Here is a 21,862-nt window from a genome sequence, read left to right as displayed (position 1 = left end):
AAAAAAAAAAAAAAAAAACACATCATAGTAAAACCAATACCTTCTCAGCTTCGCATCGAAGCTAAAAAATTATACAAATTTGCTTTGGAGCATTTTATTATGAAAATGATGAGATCTATATTTGTCCTTATTACATCGCGTCCCTACTATATGATTAAAAAGAGGAAGTCGTTCCGACGATTTGTTTTTTATTAATTTTCTAAAGTCGATAATTATATAAATTTTTTGTAAATATGATAAATTTTATTTCTATTTTGTTTCAAATAAACATCGAAGCGTTTTACAACGGTAACTTTAATTTTTGTGGGATATTAACTAATATTAATCTAAATAAATGTCTCAACTCCGTTATGTTGGATCCTAACCGTTTTGCATATATAATTTACACCAAAAAAACATTTTAACTAAATTATTTTCCGTTAAAAATAAAAATAATCAATAAATATCATACAATTAAAATTTATTCTGAAGCTATCTATAAACCACACAAAAATTAGATGAACATAATACAATATTTTTTGATGATTTAGTTGAATGTAATATAAAAAAAAAAACGGTAGCACAGTGGGGTCGAGGCACAGTGTGGACGAGGCATAAATGGGACAAGTATAGATGATATCTGACAGTGATTAAAATCACTATCATAANAACATTAATATATATTTTTATGAATATAAAAAGCATTAATCATTTAAAATAATACATACGTATAGTACTTAATAAATATAAAAAAAAATGACTTCATTATTTATTAATGTGGATACATTTTTTAAGTTATTTATAATACAAAAACAAAACAAATTACATGGGACTTTTGTCGTAAAAATTCTCAAATAAAAAATATGAATATTATATTCATTTTTTTTTTATCCACTAGGACAGGACGGGGTAAATGATTAAACCTTTTCATGAGCACCCGACTCCCAAACTTAAATTATTAAATATATCTTTGATACTTATAGATCCTAATTTTTGCATAACTATATCACTAACAATTTTAACTTTCATGTCATAATATTATTAAAAATTAAGGCTTTACTATAAAATATTTAATGTTTATACTAATAAAACAGTATAATTATAACTAGAAAATAATTTAAAAATTATTCTAGTACAGTCGGGACCTAGCATAATTGAAACTAGAAAAGATTTAAATCTAACATAGCTAAAATCAATATCATATAACGCTACGATGCATGAAGATAGTTTGAACATTTTTTCAGAGGTGAGGTTATATTTATACTAGAGGGGAGTCTAAGGACCCTAAATATATAAGCATTATAGCTTTTTATTAGTAAAAAAGATTAATAAAGAGTATACATTTGATGATAAAACTTTCATAAAATAACGACAAAATTTGCAATAAATTTAAATTTAAATACTAATTTTTTTTATTTTAACCAGTCAATTGATATCATATCAACCCTAAAAATTACTACATAAAATACAATTATATTACAATCATTTGTATTATATTATATAATATAATTCGTGTTAACTAAATATGATACTTAAGAATTTTTAAATCATGTGTTATTGTTGCTAAGCTCATTTACAAATTGATTCATTTAGAATAAAACACTTATTTTCTTGAAAACGAATGAACATTTTAAATTTCTATAAAGGAACAAGTTGTTTGTTTTAAAAATCGCCATAATAATATTGTAGTTAAATAATTTATTTTCACCCCTTCAGAGTTAAAAAACCTAAACTTTAATGAGAACTTCTATTTTTAGTTTGATGATATGATAGAAAAAACATTTTCAAAAAACGTTGTTTTTAACATTATTTTTGTACAATAAACTTTCTTTTATTATTTAAAATTAAAACTATATTTAATATATATTATAACCTATAACCCTTATATATATCCCTCTTCTATTATTGTTTGTTAAAGTTTAGCGATTTTTTACCAATTTTGTATTGATAATTTGCTGTTTAGCATACAGTACTCGTCATTTGTCACAGGTACAACTCGATTTTATCCATCATACAGATATCTTATTTTTAATAATTCATGTTTATTAAAAGACACATACTCTTATAATCACGAAAATTTACAATTATACCTTGTTGAACGACCTGTTTGGAAAAATTTTTGATAACTACCATAAAAATAATTTGTGCATTAGCTTATTGTTGCCTCTGGTATTTTGAAAAATTATGTCGTTCACGAAAAATGATGGGTAATGGGGAAATGGAAGCCATATTCGGATTCAAGAGGTCATTAAACATAAATATCAGTTAGGAATGATCCGTAAAAAAGTTGCTTAGAGAATATTATTGATTGTTAATATTATCAGAGCTGTGAATTATATGCATATATAAATTTTGTTTAAACCACTATGAAATTTTGTACAACTTTGTCGTAGGATTATATAGTACGTATAACTATTTTTTATTGAAGAACGATTAACCACCATAATCCCAAAAAATTTAAGCTTATTCCAAATAGTTAATACGATTAATAATAAAGTTATATTGATTGATATTATGTATTGTAATCATGGATGTAGCAGGCGCGTATATGATTTATTTTTTGGAAGGGTTAAACAATTTTTTATATTAAAATAGAATATAATACATATAAATTTTTATGTCCTTTGTTTTATTGATTATAATCCTTCTAAATGTAACATTTTCGATAAAGAAATTAGATATTATAAAAACTGTTATTTTTCTAAATAAGTAAAATAATAGTTTATCAATGTTATTTTCATAGTTATTTTGAAAATTTGAAACTTTTTTTAAACATGATTTAATGAATAAAAAAAAATATACATTAAATAATCAAAGGTGTGTATAGTCAAAAAATTAATAGAATACAACATAATAATTTTTCAAATGTACCAAAAATACATCATACATATATAAATCACTCTAATTTTGAATAAAATGCTGTCTTAATTCTGAAATAAGAACAACAAAATTTATATTAATGTTTAACTATAAAGCGCCAAAAACATATTATGTGTTAAAAATATTGTTTTTGACGTTTATTTTTAAAGTTGTTGTTTTTTTCAAATTCCTATAAACACAACGGGATTGAGCGTTCAAATCGTCACAATAAGAACAACTATCTTATTAGTTGATTTGCTTAAGAATTGGTTTTTTTCTTTAAATTTCAACTATTCCAAGATGTTTTCAAAAATTACTGTTACTATCTATCTGATGCTTTTGTCAATAATAGCTTCCGTAAGTGTGAAATATTCTGTAACATTATAATAAAAGAAATAACTACATGTTTTTAGAAAGTAATGTTCAATATCGAAAATCGTCTTTTATTAATAATGTTTTATGTTTTATTCTAGGAGAAAATCAAAATTCCAGAAACGGAACTTACTATCAACTATATCAAATACGGCAGTTCAGGAAAAACAATTCTTTTGTTGACAGGAACTCTATGTATTGTCTAATAGAACGTTTTCAACTGTAGTCGAATGTTTATTAAATAAAGAAATATTTACTTTTACAGGTTGTATACAAATGGCTCATTTGGATTCGCAGCTGAATTTTTTCGGAAAGGAAAACACCATTATTCAAATGGATTTACCTGGTTTCGGAGATAGCTTACCTCGAAAAAGAGACTATAGTTCAAATTTCTACGAGACAGACGCAGATATAGTAGTCAAATTCATGGAAGTAAATATCACAAAAAAAAAAAATTAACTCTTTATTATAAGTTATACGGTATAGTCGATTATAAAAATTCAATTTCAAATATTTCCAATTCCTCCAATTAGCTGCATTAATATTTTTATCGTGTTTTTTATCTATAGGCTTTAAATATCGGAGAGTACTTATTAATGGGATTTGGTTACGGCGCTAACGTAGCTCTGTACGTTGCTGCTAAAGATATCAAGAAAATCAAAAAAGTTGTCGTATGGGGCGGCAAAGCAAAAATAACAGAAGAAGTTTTGACAAAAGCAGATAAATTACGAGATCCTCAAAACTGGACACAAGATGTACTCAAAGTGATGAAACAAATTTACGAAGAAACATACATTGAAGAAGTAGCTAATAAGTATGCCGACGGTTTGTTAAGATTGAAAAACGAATTCGGAGAAGAATTTTTCAAAGATAAGTTAAATTTTATTGAAGCATCTACTCTTGTATTGCACGGTTCCAGTGATGATCACGTGTCTATGGAACATGCAGTCTATATCGCTAAGAATGTTAAAGGAAGGTGAGTTTTATTTAACTATTATTTAGATCTGTAGTAATTATTTATAGTGTCGTATAACACCGGCTATAAGTTTTTTGGATTTTGAATGATAGTTTTAGTATTTTCTATTTTTTTTTTACAGAACAGAAGTAATTAAAAACGGTACACATGATTTGCAAGAAGCAGAAGAATTTAATTCTATAGTTGCACACTTTTTATTAGAAGAACATTCTTAAAAGTCAACAAAATTTCATTGATGCATGATTACTTGATATGTACACATTATAATATAATACATATTATGTATTTTATTTTATTATTGCAATCAGTAAATGAGTTATAAATATCATAATAGTGTATTGTTTATGTAATTAACATATAATCATATAAACATCTAAGTATAAAATACGTTATAATAACGTTAAAAATGAAAAACGGAAAATACCGTTACACATAAAAAACATTACAACATTATTTATCAACTTGTACTTAACATAACGTTAAAATGATTTTTATCGTTTAACATAATATAACGTTAAAAAAAACAACATAGTGGGATCCCGCTACACTGGCTATGCGGTAGAATTGAAACAAGTATAGATGATATCTGACAGTGATTAAAATCATAAAAAACGTTTCAATAAAAATCTATAGATAGTGTTTAATTTTTTAAAGGAAACGTTGGTTTATTCCAAAAGCAACATCACTTATTATTTCTTTAATTATATCCTGATTACGATATAGTCTTATGATATATAAATATAATACATGTATAAATACTTATTGTAGTAAATACATTTTATATGCAATTGATATTCAATAATATAGTATTGTAATTTTCCGGAGAAATTATAAAAAAATATGAAGTAGTTGTATATTTCGGTACCTATGTAGTAAACAAATATTAAAATTGTAAGTATGGATTTATGAAAAAATATAAGAAAGTTAAATTTCTTAATTCAATTATTCTGACCTTTGTCAGTTAATTATTGTTTCAGTTATGAAATAGAAATTGTAATTTACTGTCGTGAACTTATGTTAATTTGTATATAATTTTTTTTTTTTTTATTTAAAAAAAATATAATCTGTATATAACATATAATAAGTATTTATAATAAAGCAATATGTAATGACTATGGAATGATCGAGAATGTTCGCGACGGATAGGCAACACAAAATGTATATACGCGCGAATGTTCTCGGTCGCTCCGTAAGAGAATCTTCTAGAACTCAACACAATATAAAACGGCGCGACGTAACAATAACGTCAATCAGTTAGTTAGCCAGTCGTTAGTTAATAGGTTAAGTAGTTAAGTACACGTAGTGCATTAATATAATTTTTATATAAATTTTCTTAGTGTTTAAACAATAAACCGTCTACATTTTTTCTGTTATATAAATTAGTGTTTTTATTTATTTTAAATCAATAAGTGAAGCACTAAACAATATATACAAAAAAAAAAAGTTTCGAAAGTGTTGCGGAGAGTCCATCCCATGATGGGACTCCTACTAACATTAGCTTAATACAACTTTTATATTACATAATTAAGGGTGAAGCCTATTACAAATTTAATAACATTTATAACTGAGTGGGGTATCTACACCAAAATCTTTTAAGTCGGCAGGGAGGGTTATCTGGGATAAAGAGTGAGGATAGATTTTTAATAAGAGGATTTGGATAATTTTGGAGACGGTTGTGAAAATGTTTATAACAAGAGATAGCAGTTTGTTTTACAGTAGTAATGTGGAGGTCATTATGAATTGTTTCGTTTGATATATAGGATGGAGTGTTAAGAATTCGACTAAGGCATTTGGATTGTAAAACTTGAATTTTGTTAATATTTGATTTTTTGGTGCACCCCATAGCTCAATACCGTACGACCACATTGGTTTGATAAAGCGTTTATATATTATGAGTTTAGTGTACAAGTTAGTTTTGGCATTTTTGTTGAGTAATGGTGGGAGTATTCTAAGCTGTTAGTTTACACTTATTATTTTTGCATAAATGTGTAGCGACCAGTTAAATTTACAGTCGAAGATAAGACCAAGATAAACTTTAACTTTATTCCTTACGAATTTCGGAAAGCATTTTTTTAACTTTTAGAGTTAAATAATTGTATGTGTATTTGTCAGAAAGAAGTCTAGTTCTCTTCCACACAGCTCTGGCTCTTCTTTAAAGAGCAATAAGGTCACGGGCATACAACGGAAGTGGTGTGGAATTCAATGGGATAGTTTTATTTAAAATAGGAGTAGATTTTCTGGCAGCAGTTTGTATTAAGGATGTTAAGCTATTGGTTGCGTTTTCAATATCAGAGTTTTTAAGTTAAATATTTAAAGTTAAATTCGTATCAATGATGTTTCTGAATGTTTCCCAGCACGTGTTTTTATTTGTTAAAGTTAACGAGTTGGTGCGGATTGGAGGACTGGTATTTAAGGTGAGAAGATCGGAGAGTGATCAGAACAGGGGTCAAATCAATTTTTAACTGAATTTTTAATGTTACTTGAGATGTTAATGTTAATGTTGGTTAATGTTCGCCTCTGGCGCACCACCAGTTAACTCGATCTAAATGGTCGCGCGTGGTATGTACGGTAAGCCTGTGTTCGGCGCTTATACTAAAGCGGTCCTATGACAGGTAGTAGTGACTCGGTTTTGAAGCGTCAATTGTGAATAAGATGAGAAAAAATAGGCTTAAATGGTTTGGTCGTGTTATGAGGAGAGAGGAATCGGAAGCTGTGGGAACAATTATGTTGAAGAAAGAAAAGGTAGAGGAAGATCCAAAAGGGATGAAGGGATGATATTAAATGCAATATGAAGACGGCCCCAAGTAGTTAGGGGATTAATGCGAGGAAAAAGAAGAATNTGATGTGGGAGATCGTGTTAAGTGGAAGTTAAGGATAAATATGGCCGACCCCAAGTAGTTAGGGGATTAATGCGAGGAAAAAGAAGAATTGGCTACCAGTGTTTCGCAAGTGTCAGATTGTCTAATTTTATTCTTTCGTAAACAATGTATACTATCGGTACAACCAGGGGGTAAGGGGTTGTACCCTCAACAAATAACTAGCAATGCTTGAATTTTTTTGTTGCAATAACCTTTGTTTTTTTATTTAAATCTAATTATCTTTGAACAAAAAGTGGATTCACCTAGGCAGTCAACATATTGACGAGCTGTCTTAAAATCCTTAAGATTTATCATTCAATATAACAATGATTATAAGTATATAATTATAATAAATGTAATATATATATAATAAATTAATAAAATAATTATTTATTTAATAATATTGTAAGAAATCTTTTATAAGTCTTCTAAATCATAGTAGTAATTGTGTTTTCAATCCATGGTAAATATTTGCTGACATCTACATAAACACCTGGTACTGAAGCTGTTCCACATCCTATTCCCCATGATACAAGACCGATAAGAATAGTTACTGAATCATGTTCACATACCAATGGCGAACCACCATCACCCTTTACATTATAAGTATAAAATAAATTGATGTTACTATACGTTGTTTTATTTAGAGTGTAGCTTAATTATTTAGAACATGTATTACACTAGGAATACAGGATATATAAATCATATACTTTAATGATGAAGAAATAGCTCATATTATATGTATTAAAAATAATTAATCGTTAATTAAGCTTTTGGGTATAACTACAATTTTATAGATATATCTGCAAATGTTTGTGATAAAAACAACATGAACGAATTTAAGATATTGATACCATGATTTAAAATAAAATATATGTGTTTATTAAGTTGTTTAAATGTTGCAACTTTTTTCAAAATTACAAGATGACCAATGTTATTTTTGAGAAAGTACTTTTAAGTTAACACAAATAAAAATATTATTTTTATTTTGGGATTCATAGAAGATAATATATTGTATTTTAGACGTGAATTTATAATTTTCCTTACCGTACATGCATCTTCATGTTCCTCGCCCCCGGCGCATATAAATCCTTCGTGCAACTGAAATTTAGATCCAAGTCTTGTAGTTCTTAGATTCTCAACACATCTATCTTGCGACCATAAAGGAACATTGACTTTTTTTAATATCCCAGGATATTGTGGTCGTTCAAAATTCTCGGTCCCCCACCCAGAAACCCGACATTTATTAAATTGCATGACTTCAAAATTTAACATATTATAAGGTAAGCATATGGGACTTATGTAAGTTGAAGTGATAACGGGCTCAGAAAGCATTATAACAACAATGTCATTATGCAAGTTTGACGAAATATAATCCGGATGTATTGTCATACTACTAATGGATCGTTCAATATGTGGAAATGGTTCTATATTTCGATAAATATCCCATTCACCCAGACGAATTTTCAATGCACTTATATTCCTACAAAGTATCATTAATATTATAACATAACATATCATGTTATAGATAACACTTGCAAACATTTTTTAAAAATTTAAAACAAACAAATTATTTATCAATTAATAAAATGTACAAAATAATTCAATTAGCTATTAATCGTTATTTTGTTTAACAAAAAGGATTGAGTAATATTCTATCGAGATTTCAGACTTTTATCGGCCAATCAACTGATAAAATTTAATTAAATTATACATCAAAAACAAAAATTACTAGTTATTTTTTTAAGTTTTTAATATTATTCTAAAAAGTTTTTAGAACAAAACTAATGCATTTTAAGAGGCAAAAAATTATTTTACCCGCCACAATTTAGCTATACAATTGAAACCTAATTGTAATACCCTAATAATGTTACGATCAAAGTTTGAAATAGTAAAATAATTCACAGATCGATGAACCAGAACCTATTGAAATTATTAGAACCGGAATAACCTCAAAAATTATACGATACATTCAAGACGGAATAGCGTTTTAAAAAAGGCATGTAAGAATTTATGTTAATATTTTTAATTGTCATAACATGAATATATTAAACACTAAAATGAAAGTCTCGACTAAATTTTTTTTGAATTCAAACATTTCTATAATAATTTCATGTATAGTCTTTTAAGTTCTAATATATAAATTTAAATACACCATTAAATCCAGATTATATTTTTATAAAGCTTGTGTAAAATCTATTTTTTATTTGATTAAGTCTTATTTAAAGTTCGAATTCATCTCATATCATTTTAATAAATTTAGAAAATCTAACACCTCTTCAAGCTAATATTTAATTGTGACATACTTGGAATAGGTTATTAAAAAATGAGCCGTTGATAACACATATTTTTTGTTTATTAATGCTCCGTTCGATACGAACGAATTACTGATTGTTAAAATTAAAGCTTGCCAAGGAAATTCCCCAAAATTAGCCTGAAAAAAAATATATTTCATCATATAAGAAATAAAATTATAACAATTACTTTAATTTTCATTCATTGTTTTAAGGCTTATAATAAAAAAAAAAGATATTTAAATGGAAAAAAATATTTTGTCTTATAACAACCAGGATTATGTCAACAAATTTAATGCCGTTATCTAATGAAATATTAAAAATTCAGCATATAATCATTAGATTTTATCTACTATTTTATAAGATTAATGATAGATTTTTAAATTTAATTAAGAACTAATTAAATAATTTGATTAAGGGAGTCGGACTAAGGAAACGTATGTTTTGGCGCACGGGGTACAGGCTTCGATCCCCACGATACCAACGAGATTTATTTTGTGATTTTCTCATTGATGGTGTCTGGTCTCTTGTGCAAGCCATTATAACCATTACGTTCATAATAGTCTATCCAAGAACCATCTTTCACTCCCTAACATGTAAAGAGGGTCACCACGCTCTGTAGCATGATAAGTTCGGGATTTAGAAAGATGTAAGACTGAACATTATTATTATTATTTGATTAAAGAATATTAAAAAAAATAAGCTTTTATGAATAAATTTTTTTTATTTTTTATATTATTCAAAATATACACAATTCTATACAATCAGTACATTTTAGGACTAAGTCTCCCACAAAATTATAATTAGCCCAACTCAAAGTTCAAAAAATTATATATTACGATATGAAAATATTTTTTAATTGGGAAAAATTATCAATTGTCCCACTTCTTCCTCAATACATTTGATGATTTCAGCTATGGTTTATAGATAATATCTATTATCTATAGATATTATTGAACAAATGAACATTATTTTTTCATCACACATAATTATGATTTCTAGCGAGTTATTTATTCAATAAAACTTCATTCCATAGTTATTTTAGTTAGTAAATTAATTTCAATAATAATAATACTACTTTAGCCGTATAATGAATTGTGTTGTACATATTTGTAATTATTTATTGAATTTAGTTTATACTTGATCTGGTTGAATTTTGATTCCTTCTATATTTTGTGGTGATATTTTGCCACATGTTAACAATGGATTTTCAATCGTGGGATCTGAGCAACACCATATCATTCCAGTAGGACATGTATCAGGTTTCTTTAAAATAAATGTGATTCATAATATTACATAATGGATTTTTATTAAGTTATGACTTACAGTGACTATTCGTATGTCAATGGATGTATCATTTGTTTTAGGTAAACAATCCGAAGTAATAACACATTTACATTCTTCTAGCCATTCACTTTTCAATGAAATTTCTAAAAAAAGTTAATAATTTTAATCAATTTTTAATTGACCTACAGTGTTTACTAAATCAAGTAAAAATTATACTTGATATAAACTTTTAAACACTATAAAATCTACAATCTAAAAATTCCCATACGTCTGTATAATACTCTTAATATACACATTGTTATCTGTATGTAAAAGTAAAACAGGTAGTGTATTTTTGACATTAAGTATCAAAAATTTGTACTCAAATAAATTATTTTTATCAGTATTTAGCAACATTTTCTCTTATATTTGCTTAAAAACTTCCAGTAAATTTATATAAAATTTCAAACATTTTTTAACTTTGGCGGAAAGTTGATAGGTTATACCGTGGTGTGCGTTTTTTTTTGTTTCCCGTGGATATTTTCAACTTTCACTTGACCGGTTTTAAAAATTAATACATGAAAATATTTTAATCTTTTTGAACCTGATATTGCCAAAAGTTTATATAAATCCACTCAATTTTAAAAATTAAAAAAATATTTCAAAATTATACTTCAGTAAAAAAGGGCATTTTCAAAAAAAAATTTTCTTTGGTTAAAAACTGCTATAAAATTTTTTTAGGAACAATGATTATAAATTAAAATTTTAATACACTAAAAAAGAGATATTAAGATATTTTTGGTGAGCATTTCATGAAAATTCAATGAAAAACCTAAGTACAAAAATAGTTAAAAATAAATTATCCACACATGCAAGAATTTTTTTTTTATATGCGTAAAAACATTACACTTACATTTTTACTCAATTTTAGCTTCGATGCGAAGCTGAGAAGGTATTGGTTTTACTAAGATGTGTTTTTTATTTTTATTTTGTTATTTTTTTTTGTGACTTTTGCCACTTTTTCTCAGCTCTCACCGAACGGATTTCTTTCAACGATACGTCAAAAGATCACAAATCGTATCTAGTCGAAGACATTACCCTCCAAAATTGAAAAAAATTTCCCTCATTCCCCGTAAATGGGGGAAACCTCCAAAAAAATTACAAATTTAAAATTCGATAATTTTCGACATTTTTCAACTTTTTTTACTAAAAACTGCCGTAACTTTTTCAAAAATGAACATATCAATATAATTTTTTTATAGATGCTTGATGTCTTTACCTATCATTTGATATATTTTTTTTGTAAATCTGACTCTTTACGTGCCCACAGGGGGGGATTCAAAATGACAACTTTTTCAGAAAAAATTGACTTTTTCAACTTAAATTTTGAAAGTGTTCCGGAAAGTCTGACACTTATATATATCATAAATTAAAGCTAATGTAATGCACTTTATTATTGAAAAAAAAATTTCGTACTTTATTTTGTCTTCAGGGTGAAATTGGCTACCAAATGCTATTTTTGTGTGAAAATTCTCGATTTTATTTTTTTATTTTTAACTTTATAATGATATAACTTATTGAAAAGTGTATGGATCAACATAATTTTTTTATGAGAAATAATAATTTTTAATAATCCCTTTTTCATTTGACATACTTTATCTGAATCAGGATATTAATAATGAACTAGCAGATCATGTTGCTTTTGGAATAATCCACCTATTTTTTAAAATTAAACACTATCTAAAGATTTGCATCGAAGCGTTTTTTTTGATAGTGATTTTAATCACTGTCAGATATCATTATACTTGATCCAAATATGTCACGTCATCACTGTGCCGCGACCCCCCTGTGCTGGGTTTTTTTTATTATGTTTCGGAACGTATATGTCCTTTATAACTATATTAAATTAAAATTTATATAATGAAATATAAAATTAATAAATAATTTTTGACCGATAATTTTTCAACAAAAAAACTTTATTTTCAATTAAGCAAATATATTAATAAACTCATAATATTTATGTAAAATTTTATAATACATATAAATAATTAAAATTACAATTATAAAAATTATTGAGAAATTTAATAGATTTGCATCGAAGCGTTTTTTATGATAGTGATGTTAAATCACTATCATACATATAATCGTGATCACTAATCCCTGAACTGATATGCCAGATCTGAATTATAATATGTTTTTTGTTTTATAATTTTTTATTGAATTTTTTCCTTCTAATATTTTTTTTATATTAAGCCAAATTTATTGATGGCGTTAAAATCCTCATCCTAAAAATATTGTATATAACAATAAGTATAATTTTCTAAATTATGGTTTCAATTAGATTTTCATTCTTAGATTAAAAAAAAATATTTATTAATAGATTAAAAAGGGTGCTCGCAAGAAATACTACAACCTAGTTCTAATTTTGTGGTGCTCAAAATTACTCAAACTAGTTTTCTAATGTAATTAATAATGTATTTATAATTTTTTTTTTTCAGTATTATCAAATTGGACTTTATATCAAACTTAATGACGTGATATTCTATAAAATTATTTTTAAAAAAAGATTTTATACGTATTTAATTTAATTACTAAATAATACTTACTACTTGCATGATTATTTTTTATATTTTCGATTTGCAATTCTAATTTGTCAAATTTTACTGAGTTATTTGTGTTTAAATTTGAAAAATTCGCTTCAGACAGAATTATAGTAGATAAAAAAATGACTATATACATTATTATTCTATTTGTATATATTTTATATATTTTAATGTAATACTTAAAGAGCATATTTAAGTTTTCTCGTTATAACAACCATAAGTTAAGTTACTGATAGAACCTTTTTAGTTAATTTATTACCAGTGTTGTTCTATCACCATATGAATCTATCTATGGCCTTATATATAATATAATTTCAAATTTAATTGTTATATATAATACAGGATAATATAATTAAAAGTCATATTATTGTATAAGTATTTGTACAATATATAATTGTTTCCATTCAAGTGAAATTATTTTTAATAGCAATAGGAATTTAGATTTATCTAAATTGTAATAATTATATTGACAAACAATGTATTTGGGAAATATTTAATTTTATTATAACAAAATCAATGTAACGTAAAATTATACTACGTTCAATACAACGTCAACTTCCCATCCAATACCTAAAAAATAAAAATTAATAATTTCATTAATTATCCTAAATAGTTTATGTATTGCTTATAATTTGGGCTAGAAATTATATGTATTTATAAATATTGTTAAATTATTGTTGTACACAATCACCAGTACAAATTTTTACCAATTGACTTGAAAACATGAAAATGACTCAAACAAAATGTATAAGTCCTTATAATTCCTAGTTCTACTTATAATATAAGAAGCACTCTAAATAATTTTTTAATGATGTTTCATAGTAACATAATTAGGGATTCGTTCTGGGGGAGATATGACACCCATATCTCTACTGTGATACACCAGTGATAATTTATTTATTATAATTTTTAAAATCGTAATAATTTTGAATTTTAAAATCAGTTTTTAATGTACTTTATTAATCAAACTATTAATATTAATAAAACTTGCCACATTCATTATCGCCAATCCCTACATAAATATATCCATCAATGCCGTGATCAGTGCCCCAAGAATTTTTTATTATATAGTAAGGGTTTTCTCCTAATACGTATCCAACAATTTCCACAGCATGATTAAGTGAGCTTAAATTATTTTCACAGTGACGAACTATTCCACCAACATAATACTGCCATGGTATAGCATTTACGGCTACGGCAACAGGACTTTTCATGATATACGACAATAATAAATCTTCACGGTTAAATAAACTACAAACATAAAAGACGCGTGAATCAATATAATATTAGTAATGACTACAAAATATAAAATAGTTATTTGAACTCGTCAAATTCTCACATTAAAATTCATGAAAAATGTATAAGGAGTTCAGTAAGTAAAGAATAATATAAATATTAGTTTAATTGTTCCAAATGATTGACATGTTTTTTTACTTTTTGAATAACCTATATGATTTTTCAATATTATTAGGTGAAGTATCATAAAATTTTCTGAAAATTTTTTTTTTTAAGTTTCAGAAATTTAGGAGTTTTTCATTAATAAATTTACTATTATTATTAAAGTGCATGTGAGTGAAATAAGAAAATTTTGTTTAACTATTCAAATAATATGATATTTATCAGCCCTTTCCTAAATTTTATTCATATTTTCGTCCATGCATCGATACCATTAAAAAATATTTAATGTAAGTATTCTTCTGTACTTTAAGAAAGGCTAAAATTAAAGTTAAAAAATAATTTAAATAAATTTCTAATATTAACTATAACAAATACGAAAATAGTTTATAACAGTTAAAGAATATAAAACACAAATATAAAAGTATTAAACATTTTATGATTTTTAAAAATTTCATTTCTTTAAAAGTGTTTCTATATTTTTCTAGAAAAAAGTTTTTGTGATAATTGTTCTTTGCTACTCATCAGGTAAATAAATTTTTACATTTTTAACAATTTCTAAATTTTACCGCTCCTATAATAATGTCACTATGGCTATTGCCTTCTGTATCAATATTTAATTAAGGGCTTATAAATCCAACTGGGTCACAAAAAAGTTGAATACAAACCTGTACAATTTACTTTATATATGTAAAAGATAATGAGAAAAATTGTGAACTCAAAGTCAAACAAAACACCAAAATTTATTTTTAATTACATTTATACTGTTAATTATTTCCTAAATTATTAAACCTTTTAGTTTCATAATTAAATTTACTCACTTCAGTGATATAAATGAAACTACTCTAATTCCATCGCTTTCATTTATCGATCTAGAAAATATTACATAACAATTCATTATTTTGTAACCAAAAGATTCATCTTAATTTTTTAGCTTCGATGCGAAGCTGAAAAGACATTAATTTTACTATGATGTGTTTTTTTTTTTTGTGTGTGTATCTGTTACCACTTATTTTCAACTTTCACTGGACGGACATTGATGAAAAATATTTTAAATGATCACAAATCGTATCTAGTCGAAGACATTACCTACAAAAATTGAAAAAATTTCCGTCGTTCCCCGTAAATGGGGGAAAGTCCCCAAAAAATTACAATTTAAAAAATCGGTAATTTTCAACATTTTTTATCTTTTTGTACATAAAGCTGCCATAACTATTTCAAAAATGTATGGATCAAAACAAAAAAAATTGTTTTATAGATACATTGGGTATTTACCTATCATTTAGTATATATTTTTTTTAAATCTGATCCTTTACCTGCTCACAGGAGAGATTTCAAAATGACAACATTTCCACAAAAAATGTACTTTTTCAACTTTACATTTGAAAATGTTTCGGAAATAATGACACTTAAATATATATCTTAAATTAAAGCTTATGTAATAAACTTTAACATCAAAAAAAATTTTCGAACTTTTTATTGCCTTCGTGATGAAAAATGGCCACCGTATTAAAAAATATGCTATTTTTGTGTTAAAGTTCTGAATTTCATATTTTTGATTTTATATTTCTGTAACATTTTTATATTAAAATACCTTACAAGGATTTAAAGTTAATTTTTATAAAAGTTTATAATTTAAAAATGTTGAACTTTTAATGTTTTTTAGTTAAACTTGCAAGTTTAAAATTATTAAATGCAAAATATTATGAAGATTTCAAAAGTGATTTTGTTTATATTGATATATGGACAGAAATTTATATCATTACTATTAACAGTAATGAAACAGTAAAAATAATATTTGATAACAGCTACAATATAATAAAAAGGGAAAAGTTGTAACAAAATTGTATATTTAAAAAGCATCAATCGTTTTCCATAATATCAAAATTTTACTAGAATATTATTTCTTATCAAAATAATAAAAAATATTTTCAAAGTATTAATTTTAAATATCTTTTTTTATAAATATATCGTCCGAGATGTCAAATGGTTCAAATTGAAAGTAAAATTTTATAAAGAATAAATATTGTAATACTTAATTTATAGAACAAAAATGTTCGTTTTTTAAATGAAGCTTCGGAGAATATAATTAATTTTGATAAAGTTAAATAAATAGTTCTCAAAATGATATTTGAAATTATTAATTATTAATATCAACTAATTTTTTTTTTATTTTACTTGTTAATTTTACAAATTTGGTTTTCATAAATAGTAGGATAGCGCTCCTCTGTTTGTAAAGTAATATTATTTTTAACAAGCCACTGAAGGAGAATTGCAGGACTTCCACCCAAACAACCTTGATTAATACCATCTGAACAGTCTAGAGCCTAGTAAATTTAACAATAAATCATTTAGATTCACTTAATTTTAATTTAAACTTTTTACCCACTTCTTGAACACTTAATGTCTTTAGTGATCCCGTTTTTATAGCATAAACAGATTCAATTATTTCGACAACACTAATTGCCCAGCATGCGCCACATGTCTTTTGATTACGAACAGAGTTAACTACTCCTTCATTTCGCCTTAAAAAAAATTATTTATAAGATATCCAATAAAGTTTTTATTTTTTATATATAATACTGTAAATTGTATGCTAATTAGGTTTGATTGAATTTTAAGGGTCACGAAACATTTATTTATTAGTAAATATAATTATTATATTATTTTATGAGATTTATGAATTATAATATTTCCCTCCATGGACGTGCATTAGGTTGATCTAATATAATAATTGATAATGAATATACAGAGTAATTTTTTTTATTATAAACCACTCAATTACTTACAGAGTAATAATAATTTAAACATTTTTTTTTTTTTTTTTTTTTTTTTNCATAACCCACTCAATTACTTACAGAATAATAATAATTTAAACATTTTTTTTTATTATTATCTTTAGTTACACATTATTCTTGAATTATTAACTATGTAATACTTTTTAAGTTCATTCCTTATGCTTGGTAAGGGTGTCAACTTTGTTTTTTTAAATGAGAACACATATTTTTAATTTAATAAAATGTACAGAATATATTGAGTATGAGTTTGACAAAGAAGAACACTAGATATATGAAATGAGGAGATCAATGACAATTATGCGAGAAGACGTGATAGGAGAGGTGGAAAGTTTAAAGTATTTAGGATCAGTTGTGCAAAAGAACTGTGGTATTGACGATGATTAAATGTGGATGATTGTAGTGGAGAGAGCGTCTGGTTCATTATGTAATAAAAGAATTCCAATCTGGCTAAAAGGTTAGTTCTATAAGACTGTAGTGAGACAAGCTATGATGTATGGTTCAGAATGTTGGGCAGTTGCCAAGAAAGTAGAGCATATAATGAGTATAGAAGAAATAAGAATGCTTAGATGGATGAGTGGAGTGACTAGAAATATAGAATAAAGAACGAACATATAAGAGTAAAGGTGAAGCGTTAATTGTAAATAAGATGAGAAAAAATAGGCTTAAATGGTTTGGTCATGTTATGAGTAGAGAAAAATAGGAAGCCGTAAGAACAGTTGTAAAAATGAATGTTGAAGGAAGAAGAGGTAGACCAAAAAAGAGATGGAGAGATGTTATTGAATTTGATATGAGGATAGCTGATGTGAGCGTAAAAGATGTGGGAGATCGTGTTAAGTGGAAGTTTAGGATAAGGGTGGCCGACCCCAAGTATTTGGGATTAAGGCAAGGAAGAAGAAGAAGAATTATTTACTCGTTTTTTTTACAGTAATAATATCGTAATCATTTTACTATTGATCTATTTCTTCCAAAAATATATTATTTATGAAATTTTTTATATTGTAAAGTATATTTTAGAATATTTTACATTATTGGAACTTTTTATTTTAGTATATTTTTTCCTGAAGTATATTTTAAAATAATGTTTTGTTCTCCTCTGAATTTTATAAGATCACTGAAAAATATATATAAATGATAAAATAAATTGTTACCAATCAATAGTTTCAAGTGTAACTGCAGTTATTGACCGTTTAAATTTTGTATCACGCAATTCTTTTTTCTTTTTTCCTTTTATTGATAAGTGTCTTGATACAAATTCTTCTGGAGATAAATCAGAGAATTTTGTTATACCATAATAAGTAAAATCACTGTGGTCTTTATTTAATTGTTCAATGATAGACAGTGATTTCTAAAATCGTTTAAAAATTGAATTAAGCCATTAAAAAAGTGATGCAATAATCACAATCTAAAACTTTCATATTTCCAATATTTCAGTACCACCTATTCTATTGTACGTTTCAATACACAATAAAATAATTTGAACAAAGATCATTTTTAATAAATCTTGCTAAAATCAAAGGCGTATTAGAAAATCGTTCTCGCGTGGGGATATGGAGAATTGAACCTCCCTTTATGAAAATAAGTATATGGTAAAGACATATTTAGGATGGAATAATAAAATATTTTGTTAAGTATAATGCCCAAGAATAAAACATTAGAACGCGTTAATTTAGAACGCTTCTGATCAGAGCATTATGACCAAAGGCGGGCAAATAGTAAGATGAGGAGGATAGATCTCCCTATGGACATGGACTTTCAAAAACTTTAACGTACAATTTCAAGCGATAGTAAGCTTTATTAAAATATTATTTAAAATTTGATTATTGTTACATTGATAACAATAAAACAATAAAAATTGTTCTGAATTTTAATATATTTTAATGGAATATAATATAAACATGTTATACTTCTTTGAATGAATAATATTTATTGAATGTTTATAGCCTGTATTTAGTACTAAATTGTCACATTAGACTAACTCGTATGAAGATATCAAAAAATAATTCATATTGTAAATTAGGCGTGATTGTTATTAATGTTAACGTGTAACTATAGATTATAACTATACATTAGAGTGGATCAAAAAAAGTTTATCTTCGAAATTTTAATGAGAAAAGAAATTACATTTCTGAAGTCATTTGATATTGTCTTTGATATTTCAATCGCTAATTCTTTGAAGACCAATTTTTTAAACAACGAAAGTAAATTATTTATTTATAAACCAGTCTTTAGTACTAAAACATCAGAATATAATAAAATTCTCGTTAGAACTACCCGATCGACTCCAGATATAAAGATAATAATCTTGAAGAATTTAAAATAAGAATACTAAAATAATTATATAAATTAATCAAATTTAATTTATATAAATGAATTATTTGATAAAAAAAAAAATAATTTAAAAGTATTTAATAATCAACTGTTATTTAAAAATATTTTCAATAATATCATATATATTAGCTTACACTTTATTTTTAAAAAAAGATAAAAGTTTTTAAGATTAGTGACTCATTTTTTTTCCTATTTATAATATACATAAAATTCAGCCAAACTGCATAAAAAAAAAATTAAGCTTACTTAAGACCTACTAGAAATATGCCATGCAATGACTCTAATTATGATATTCACGCTATCCAATATAAATAAATAATATAATATTAATGTAATAAAAATTTTTAAACTAAAAAATTTATATTCTACAGTAAAAATCAAACTATTTTGGTATACTAATCATAATATTTGGACAAAAATTGAATAACATAGGCCGTTTTTTGTTTTTTATAGTATTTACGCGACCATTAAACATTTTTTTAAAAATCTCAATTTTTCCCAAAACACCTATTTACATGTATATAAGTTAAAATGGTTCTCTTTAAAATTTCGAAGATCGACTTCGTTTGATCCACCCTACTATACATGTAGTAAAATTTACGTTGTATCTAATTTTGAGAGGAGGGATGTAAGAAGATCATAGTCCTTTGAATTTGTTTAATTTAATTTTTTTTTCCTACGAAGTGGTGTAACTAGGATTTCATAATAGAAAGGTAAAGTATGAGTGGGTTGAGGCTTTTTTTTAAATAGTTTTGCCTTATTGTTAAAATTAAGTGGACTTGTAATAATTAAGTAGTACGATATCTTTAGCATAAATTAGAATATTATAATTGTCATTATTATTGACTACTTTAAATTAAACTTAAGGGAACATTTTATTAGATGATAAGCTAAAAAAAATATATATATATATAAAATTATATCTGTTGTGAAACCTCCTTTACAAAATTCCAGTGTAAATCACTGCCTAAAAATTGGTGTAAAATTAACGAATATAAATGAAAAAGTTTTCTAAACAACCTTAATTCATAAATTAATATTATTTTTATGTATATAGTAAGAATTTTTAAGTGGAGGTTCAGAATCATGCTTTACTGTAAGGGCTAATTATTAAGCTTGTGACTTATAATATTTACATATTTTTATTGTTTTTAATATAATGTAGTACAATCAGGGCTGTACTAAGAGGACGGCAATGGAGGTCTAGGGCGTCGCACATTTGAGGGGCACCCAAAAAACATTTTTTTTTGCATAACAAAATACATTTTGTTTAAAAATATATTTTTTTTACTTTTGTATATACAAAATATTTTATACCTACATTTTAAATAGATCCTAAGATCAATGTAATTTTTATTGCATTTATACGATAAATGATCAACGATAAGATATTATCAATAACAAGTAAAAAATTGACGGGCCGTGGTGGCGCGAACAACGGACATTGTGACAGGATCAAAGCTACAAATAAATTAGGAAACCAATATATTTTTACTTTGTTGATAATCATATATTCGGCTACTCATACAGTAATTATATGGTATTAATTTAATTATAGATAGCAATTATTATATTTTACAATGAGCAAGAATAATTATAAAATACTTTCTCAGCTTCACATTGAAGCTAAAAATAGCAACAATAATAGTTATATTTCACAAAAAAAAAATAAATAAATTATATAATATTTCAATATATTATTTTGCATATATTGTTCAGATAAGGAGTTATTACGAACAGCTTTAATATATATTTTTATGTATGTAATAAGTATACAACTTTAGATATAATATGTATATTTCATAAAAAGTAAATAAAATGTCTACAAATGATAAATAAGTCCACCAAATATATGATTGCTTTAGGGCGCCCATGACGGTACCGAGCCCAATGCTATAGAATTTATACCATGTTATGTTAATTTTAAATATAAATTTTGAAAGTGCCAATTTTGACAATATTAAAAAAACGGTGTTATTATAGTTGTCTAAAAAAAATTCTTATTTTCCGTTTTGAAAACCTAAGTAAACATTATAATATTCAATTCAGTAATATTTATATATTACTATTCGATGCGAAGCTGAGTAGGTATTGGTTTTACTAAGATGTGTTTATTTATTTTTTTTTTTTTTTT

At 25.5% G+C, this 21,862-nt stretch overlaps 3 protein-coding genes across 3 annotated transcripts in view; 1 reads left to right on the top strand and 2 right to left on the bottom strand.

Moving 5' to 3' along the window:
* The first annotated feature begins 2,998 nt into the window (after window positions 1–2,998).
* Window positions 2,999–4,517, top strand: LOC126894169 (uncharacterized). The gene is made up of 5 exons (XM_050664977.1): window positions 2,999–3,195; window positions 3,312–3,405; window positions 3,476–3,642; window positions 3,780–4,186; window positions 4,308–4,517. Exons 1-5 carry the CDS (start codon window positions 3,139–3,141, stop codon window positions 4,399–4,401), a joined length of 819 nt encoding a protein of 272 aa, XP_050520934.1. The 5' UTR covers window positions 2,999–3,138; the 3' UTR covers window positions 4,402–4,517.
* Window positions 4,518–7,457: 2,940 nt separating this feature from the next.
* Window positions 7,458–13,490, bottom strand: LOC126905703 (phenoloxidase-activating factor 2-like). Its single transcript, XM_050685682.1, has 6 exons — window positions 13,211–13,490; window positions 10,665–10,768; window positions 10,479–10,604; window positions 9,351–9,478; window positions 8,092–8,527; window positions 7,458–7,637 (listed from the first exon to the last, which is right to left on the bottom strand). Exons 1-6 carry the CDS (start codon window positions 13,395–13,397, stop codon window positions 7,473–7,475), a joined length of 1,146 nt encoding a protein of 381 aa, XP_050541639.1. The 5' UTR covers window positions 13,398–13,490; the 3' UTR covers window positions 7,458–7,472.
* A 74-nt stretch (window positions 13,491–13,564) lies between these two features.
* Window positions 13,565–21,862, bottom strand: part of LOC126905710 (cathepsin O-like) — a 13,344-nt gene continuing 5,046 nt past the window's right edge. The window contains exons 2-7 of the mRNA XM_050685694.1: window positions 18,549–18,745; window positions 16,992–17,127; window positions 16,781–16,929; window positions 15,424–15,474; window positions 14,199–14,458; window positions 13,565–13,777 (exon numbers count right to left, since the gene is read on the bottom strand). Coding sequence (XP_050541651.1) covers window positions 13,737–13,777; window positions 14,199–14,458; window positions 15,424–15,474; window positions 16,781–16,929; window positions 16,992–17,127; window positions 18,549–18,745 — 834 coding nt within the window. The 3' untranslated portion in view covers window positions 13,565–13,736. The remainder of the gene's footprint in view (window positions 13,778–14,198; window positions 14,459–15,423; window positions 15,475–16,780; window positions 16,930–16,991; window positions 17,128–18,548; window positions 18,746–21,862) is intronic.

The sequence above is a fragment of the Daktulosphaira vitifoliae genome, unplaced genomic scaffold (genome assembly GCF_025091365.1).
Source record: "Daktulosphaira vitifoliae isolate Bord-2020 unplaced genomic scaffold, ASM2509136v1 Scaffold_1, whole genome shotgun sequence".
In the NCBI taxonomy this organism is placed as follows: Eukaryota; Metazoa; Arthropoda; class Insecta; order Hemiptera; family Phylloxeridae; genus Daktulosphaira; species Daktulosphaira vitifoliae.
The sequence above is the reverse complement of the archived record's forward strand: the minus strand, read 5'-3'. Positions and strand labels throughout refer to the sequence as shown.

Coding starts and splice junctions, on each gene's coding strand:
- LOC126894169 (XM_050664977.1), top strand. CDS start 3,139: ATGTTTTCAAAAATTACTGTTACTATCTATCTGATGCTTTTGTCAATA. Junction 3,643..3,779: donor TAGTAGTCAAATTCATGGAA/GTAAATATCACA, acceptor TTTTATCTATAG/GCTTTAAATATCGGAGAGTA. Junction 4,187..4,307: donor GCTAAGAATGTTAAAGGAAG/GTGAGTTTTATT, acceptor TTTTTTTTACAG/AACAGAAGTAATTAAAAACG.
- LOC126905703 (XM_050685682.1), bottom strand. CDS start 13,397: ATGCTCTTTAAGTATTACATTAAAATATATAAAATATATACAAATAGA. Junction 10,769..13,210: donor AAAAAATAATCATGCAAGTA/GTAAGTATTATT, acceptor AACTTTTTTTAG/AAATTTCATTGAAAAGTGAA. Junction 7,638..8,091: donor AACATGAAGATGCATGTACG/GTAAGGAAAATT, acceptor TATAATGTAAAG/GGTGATGGTGGTTCGCCATT.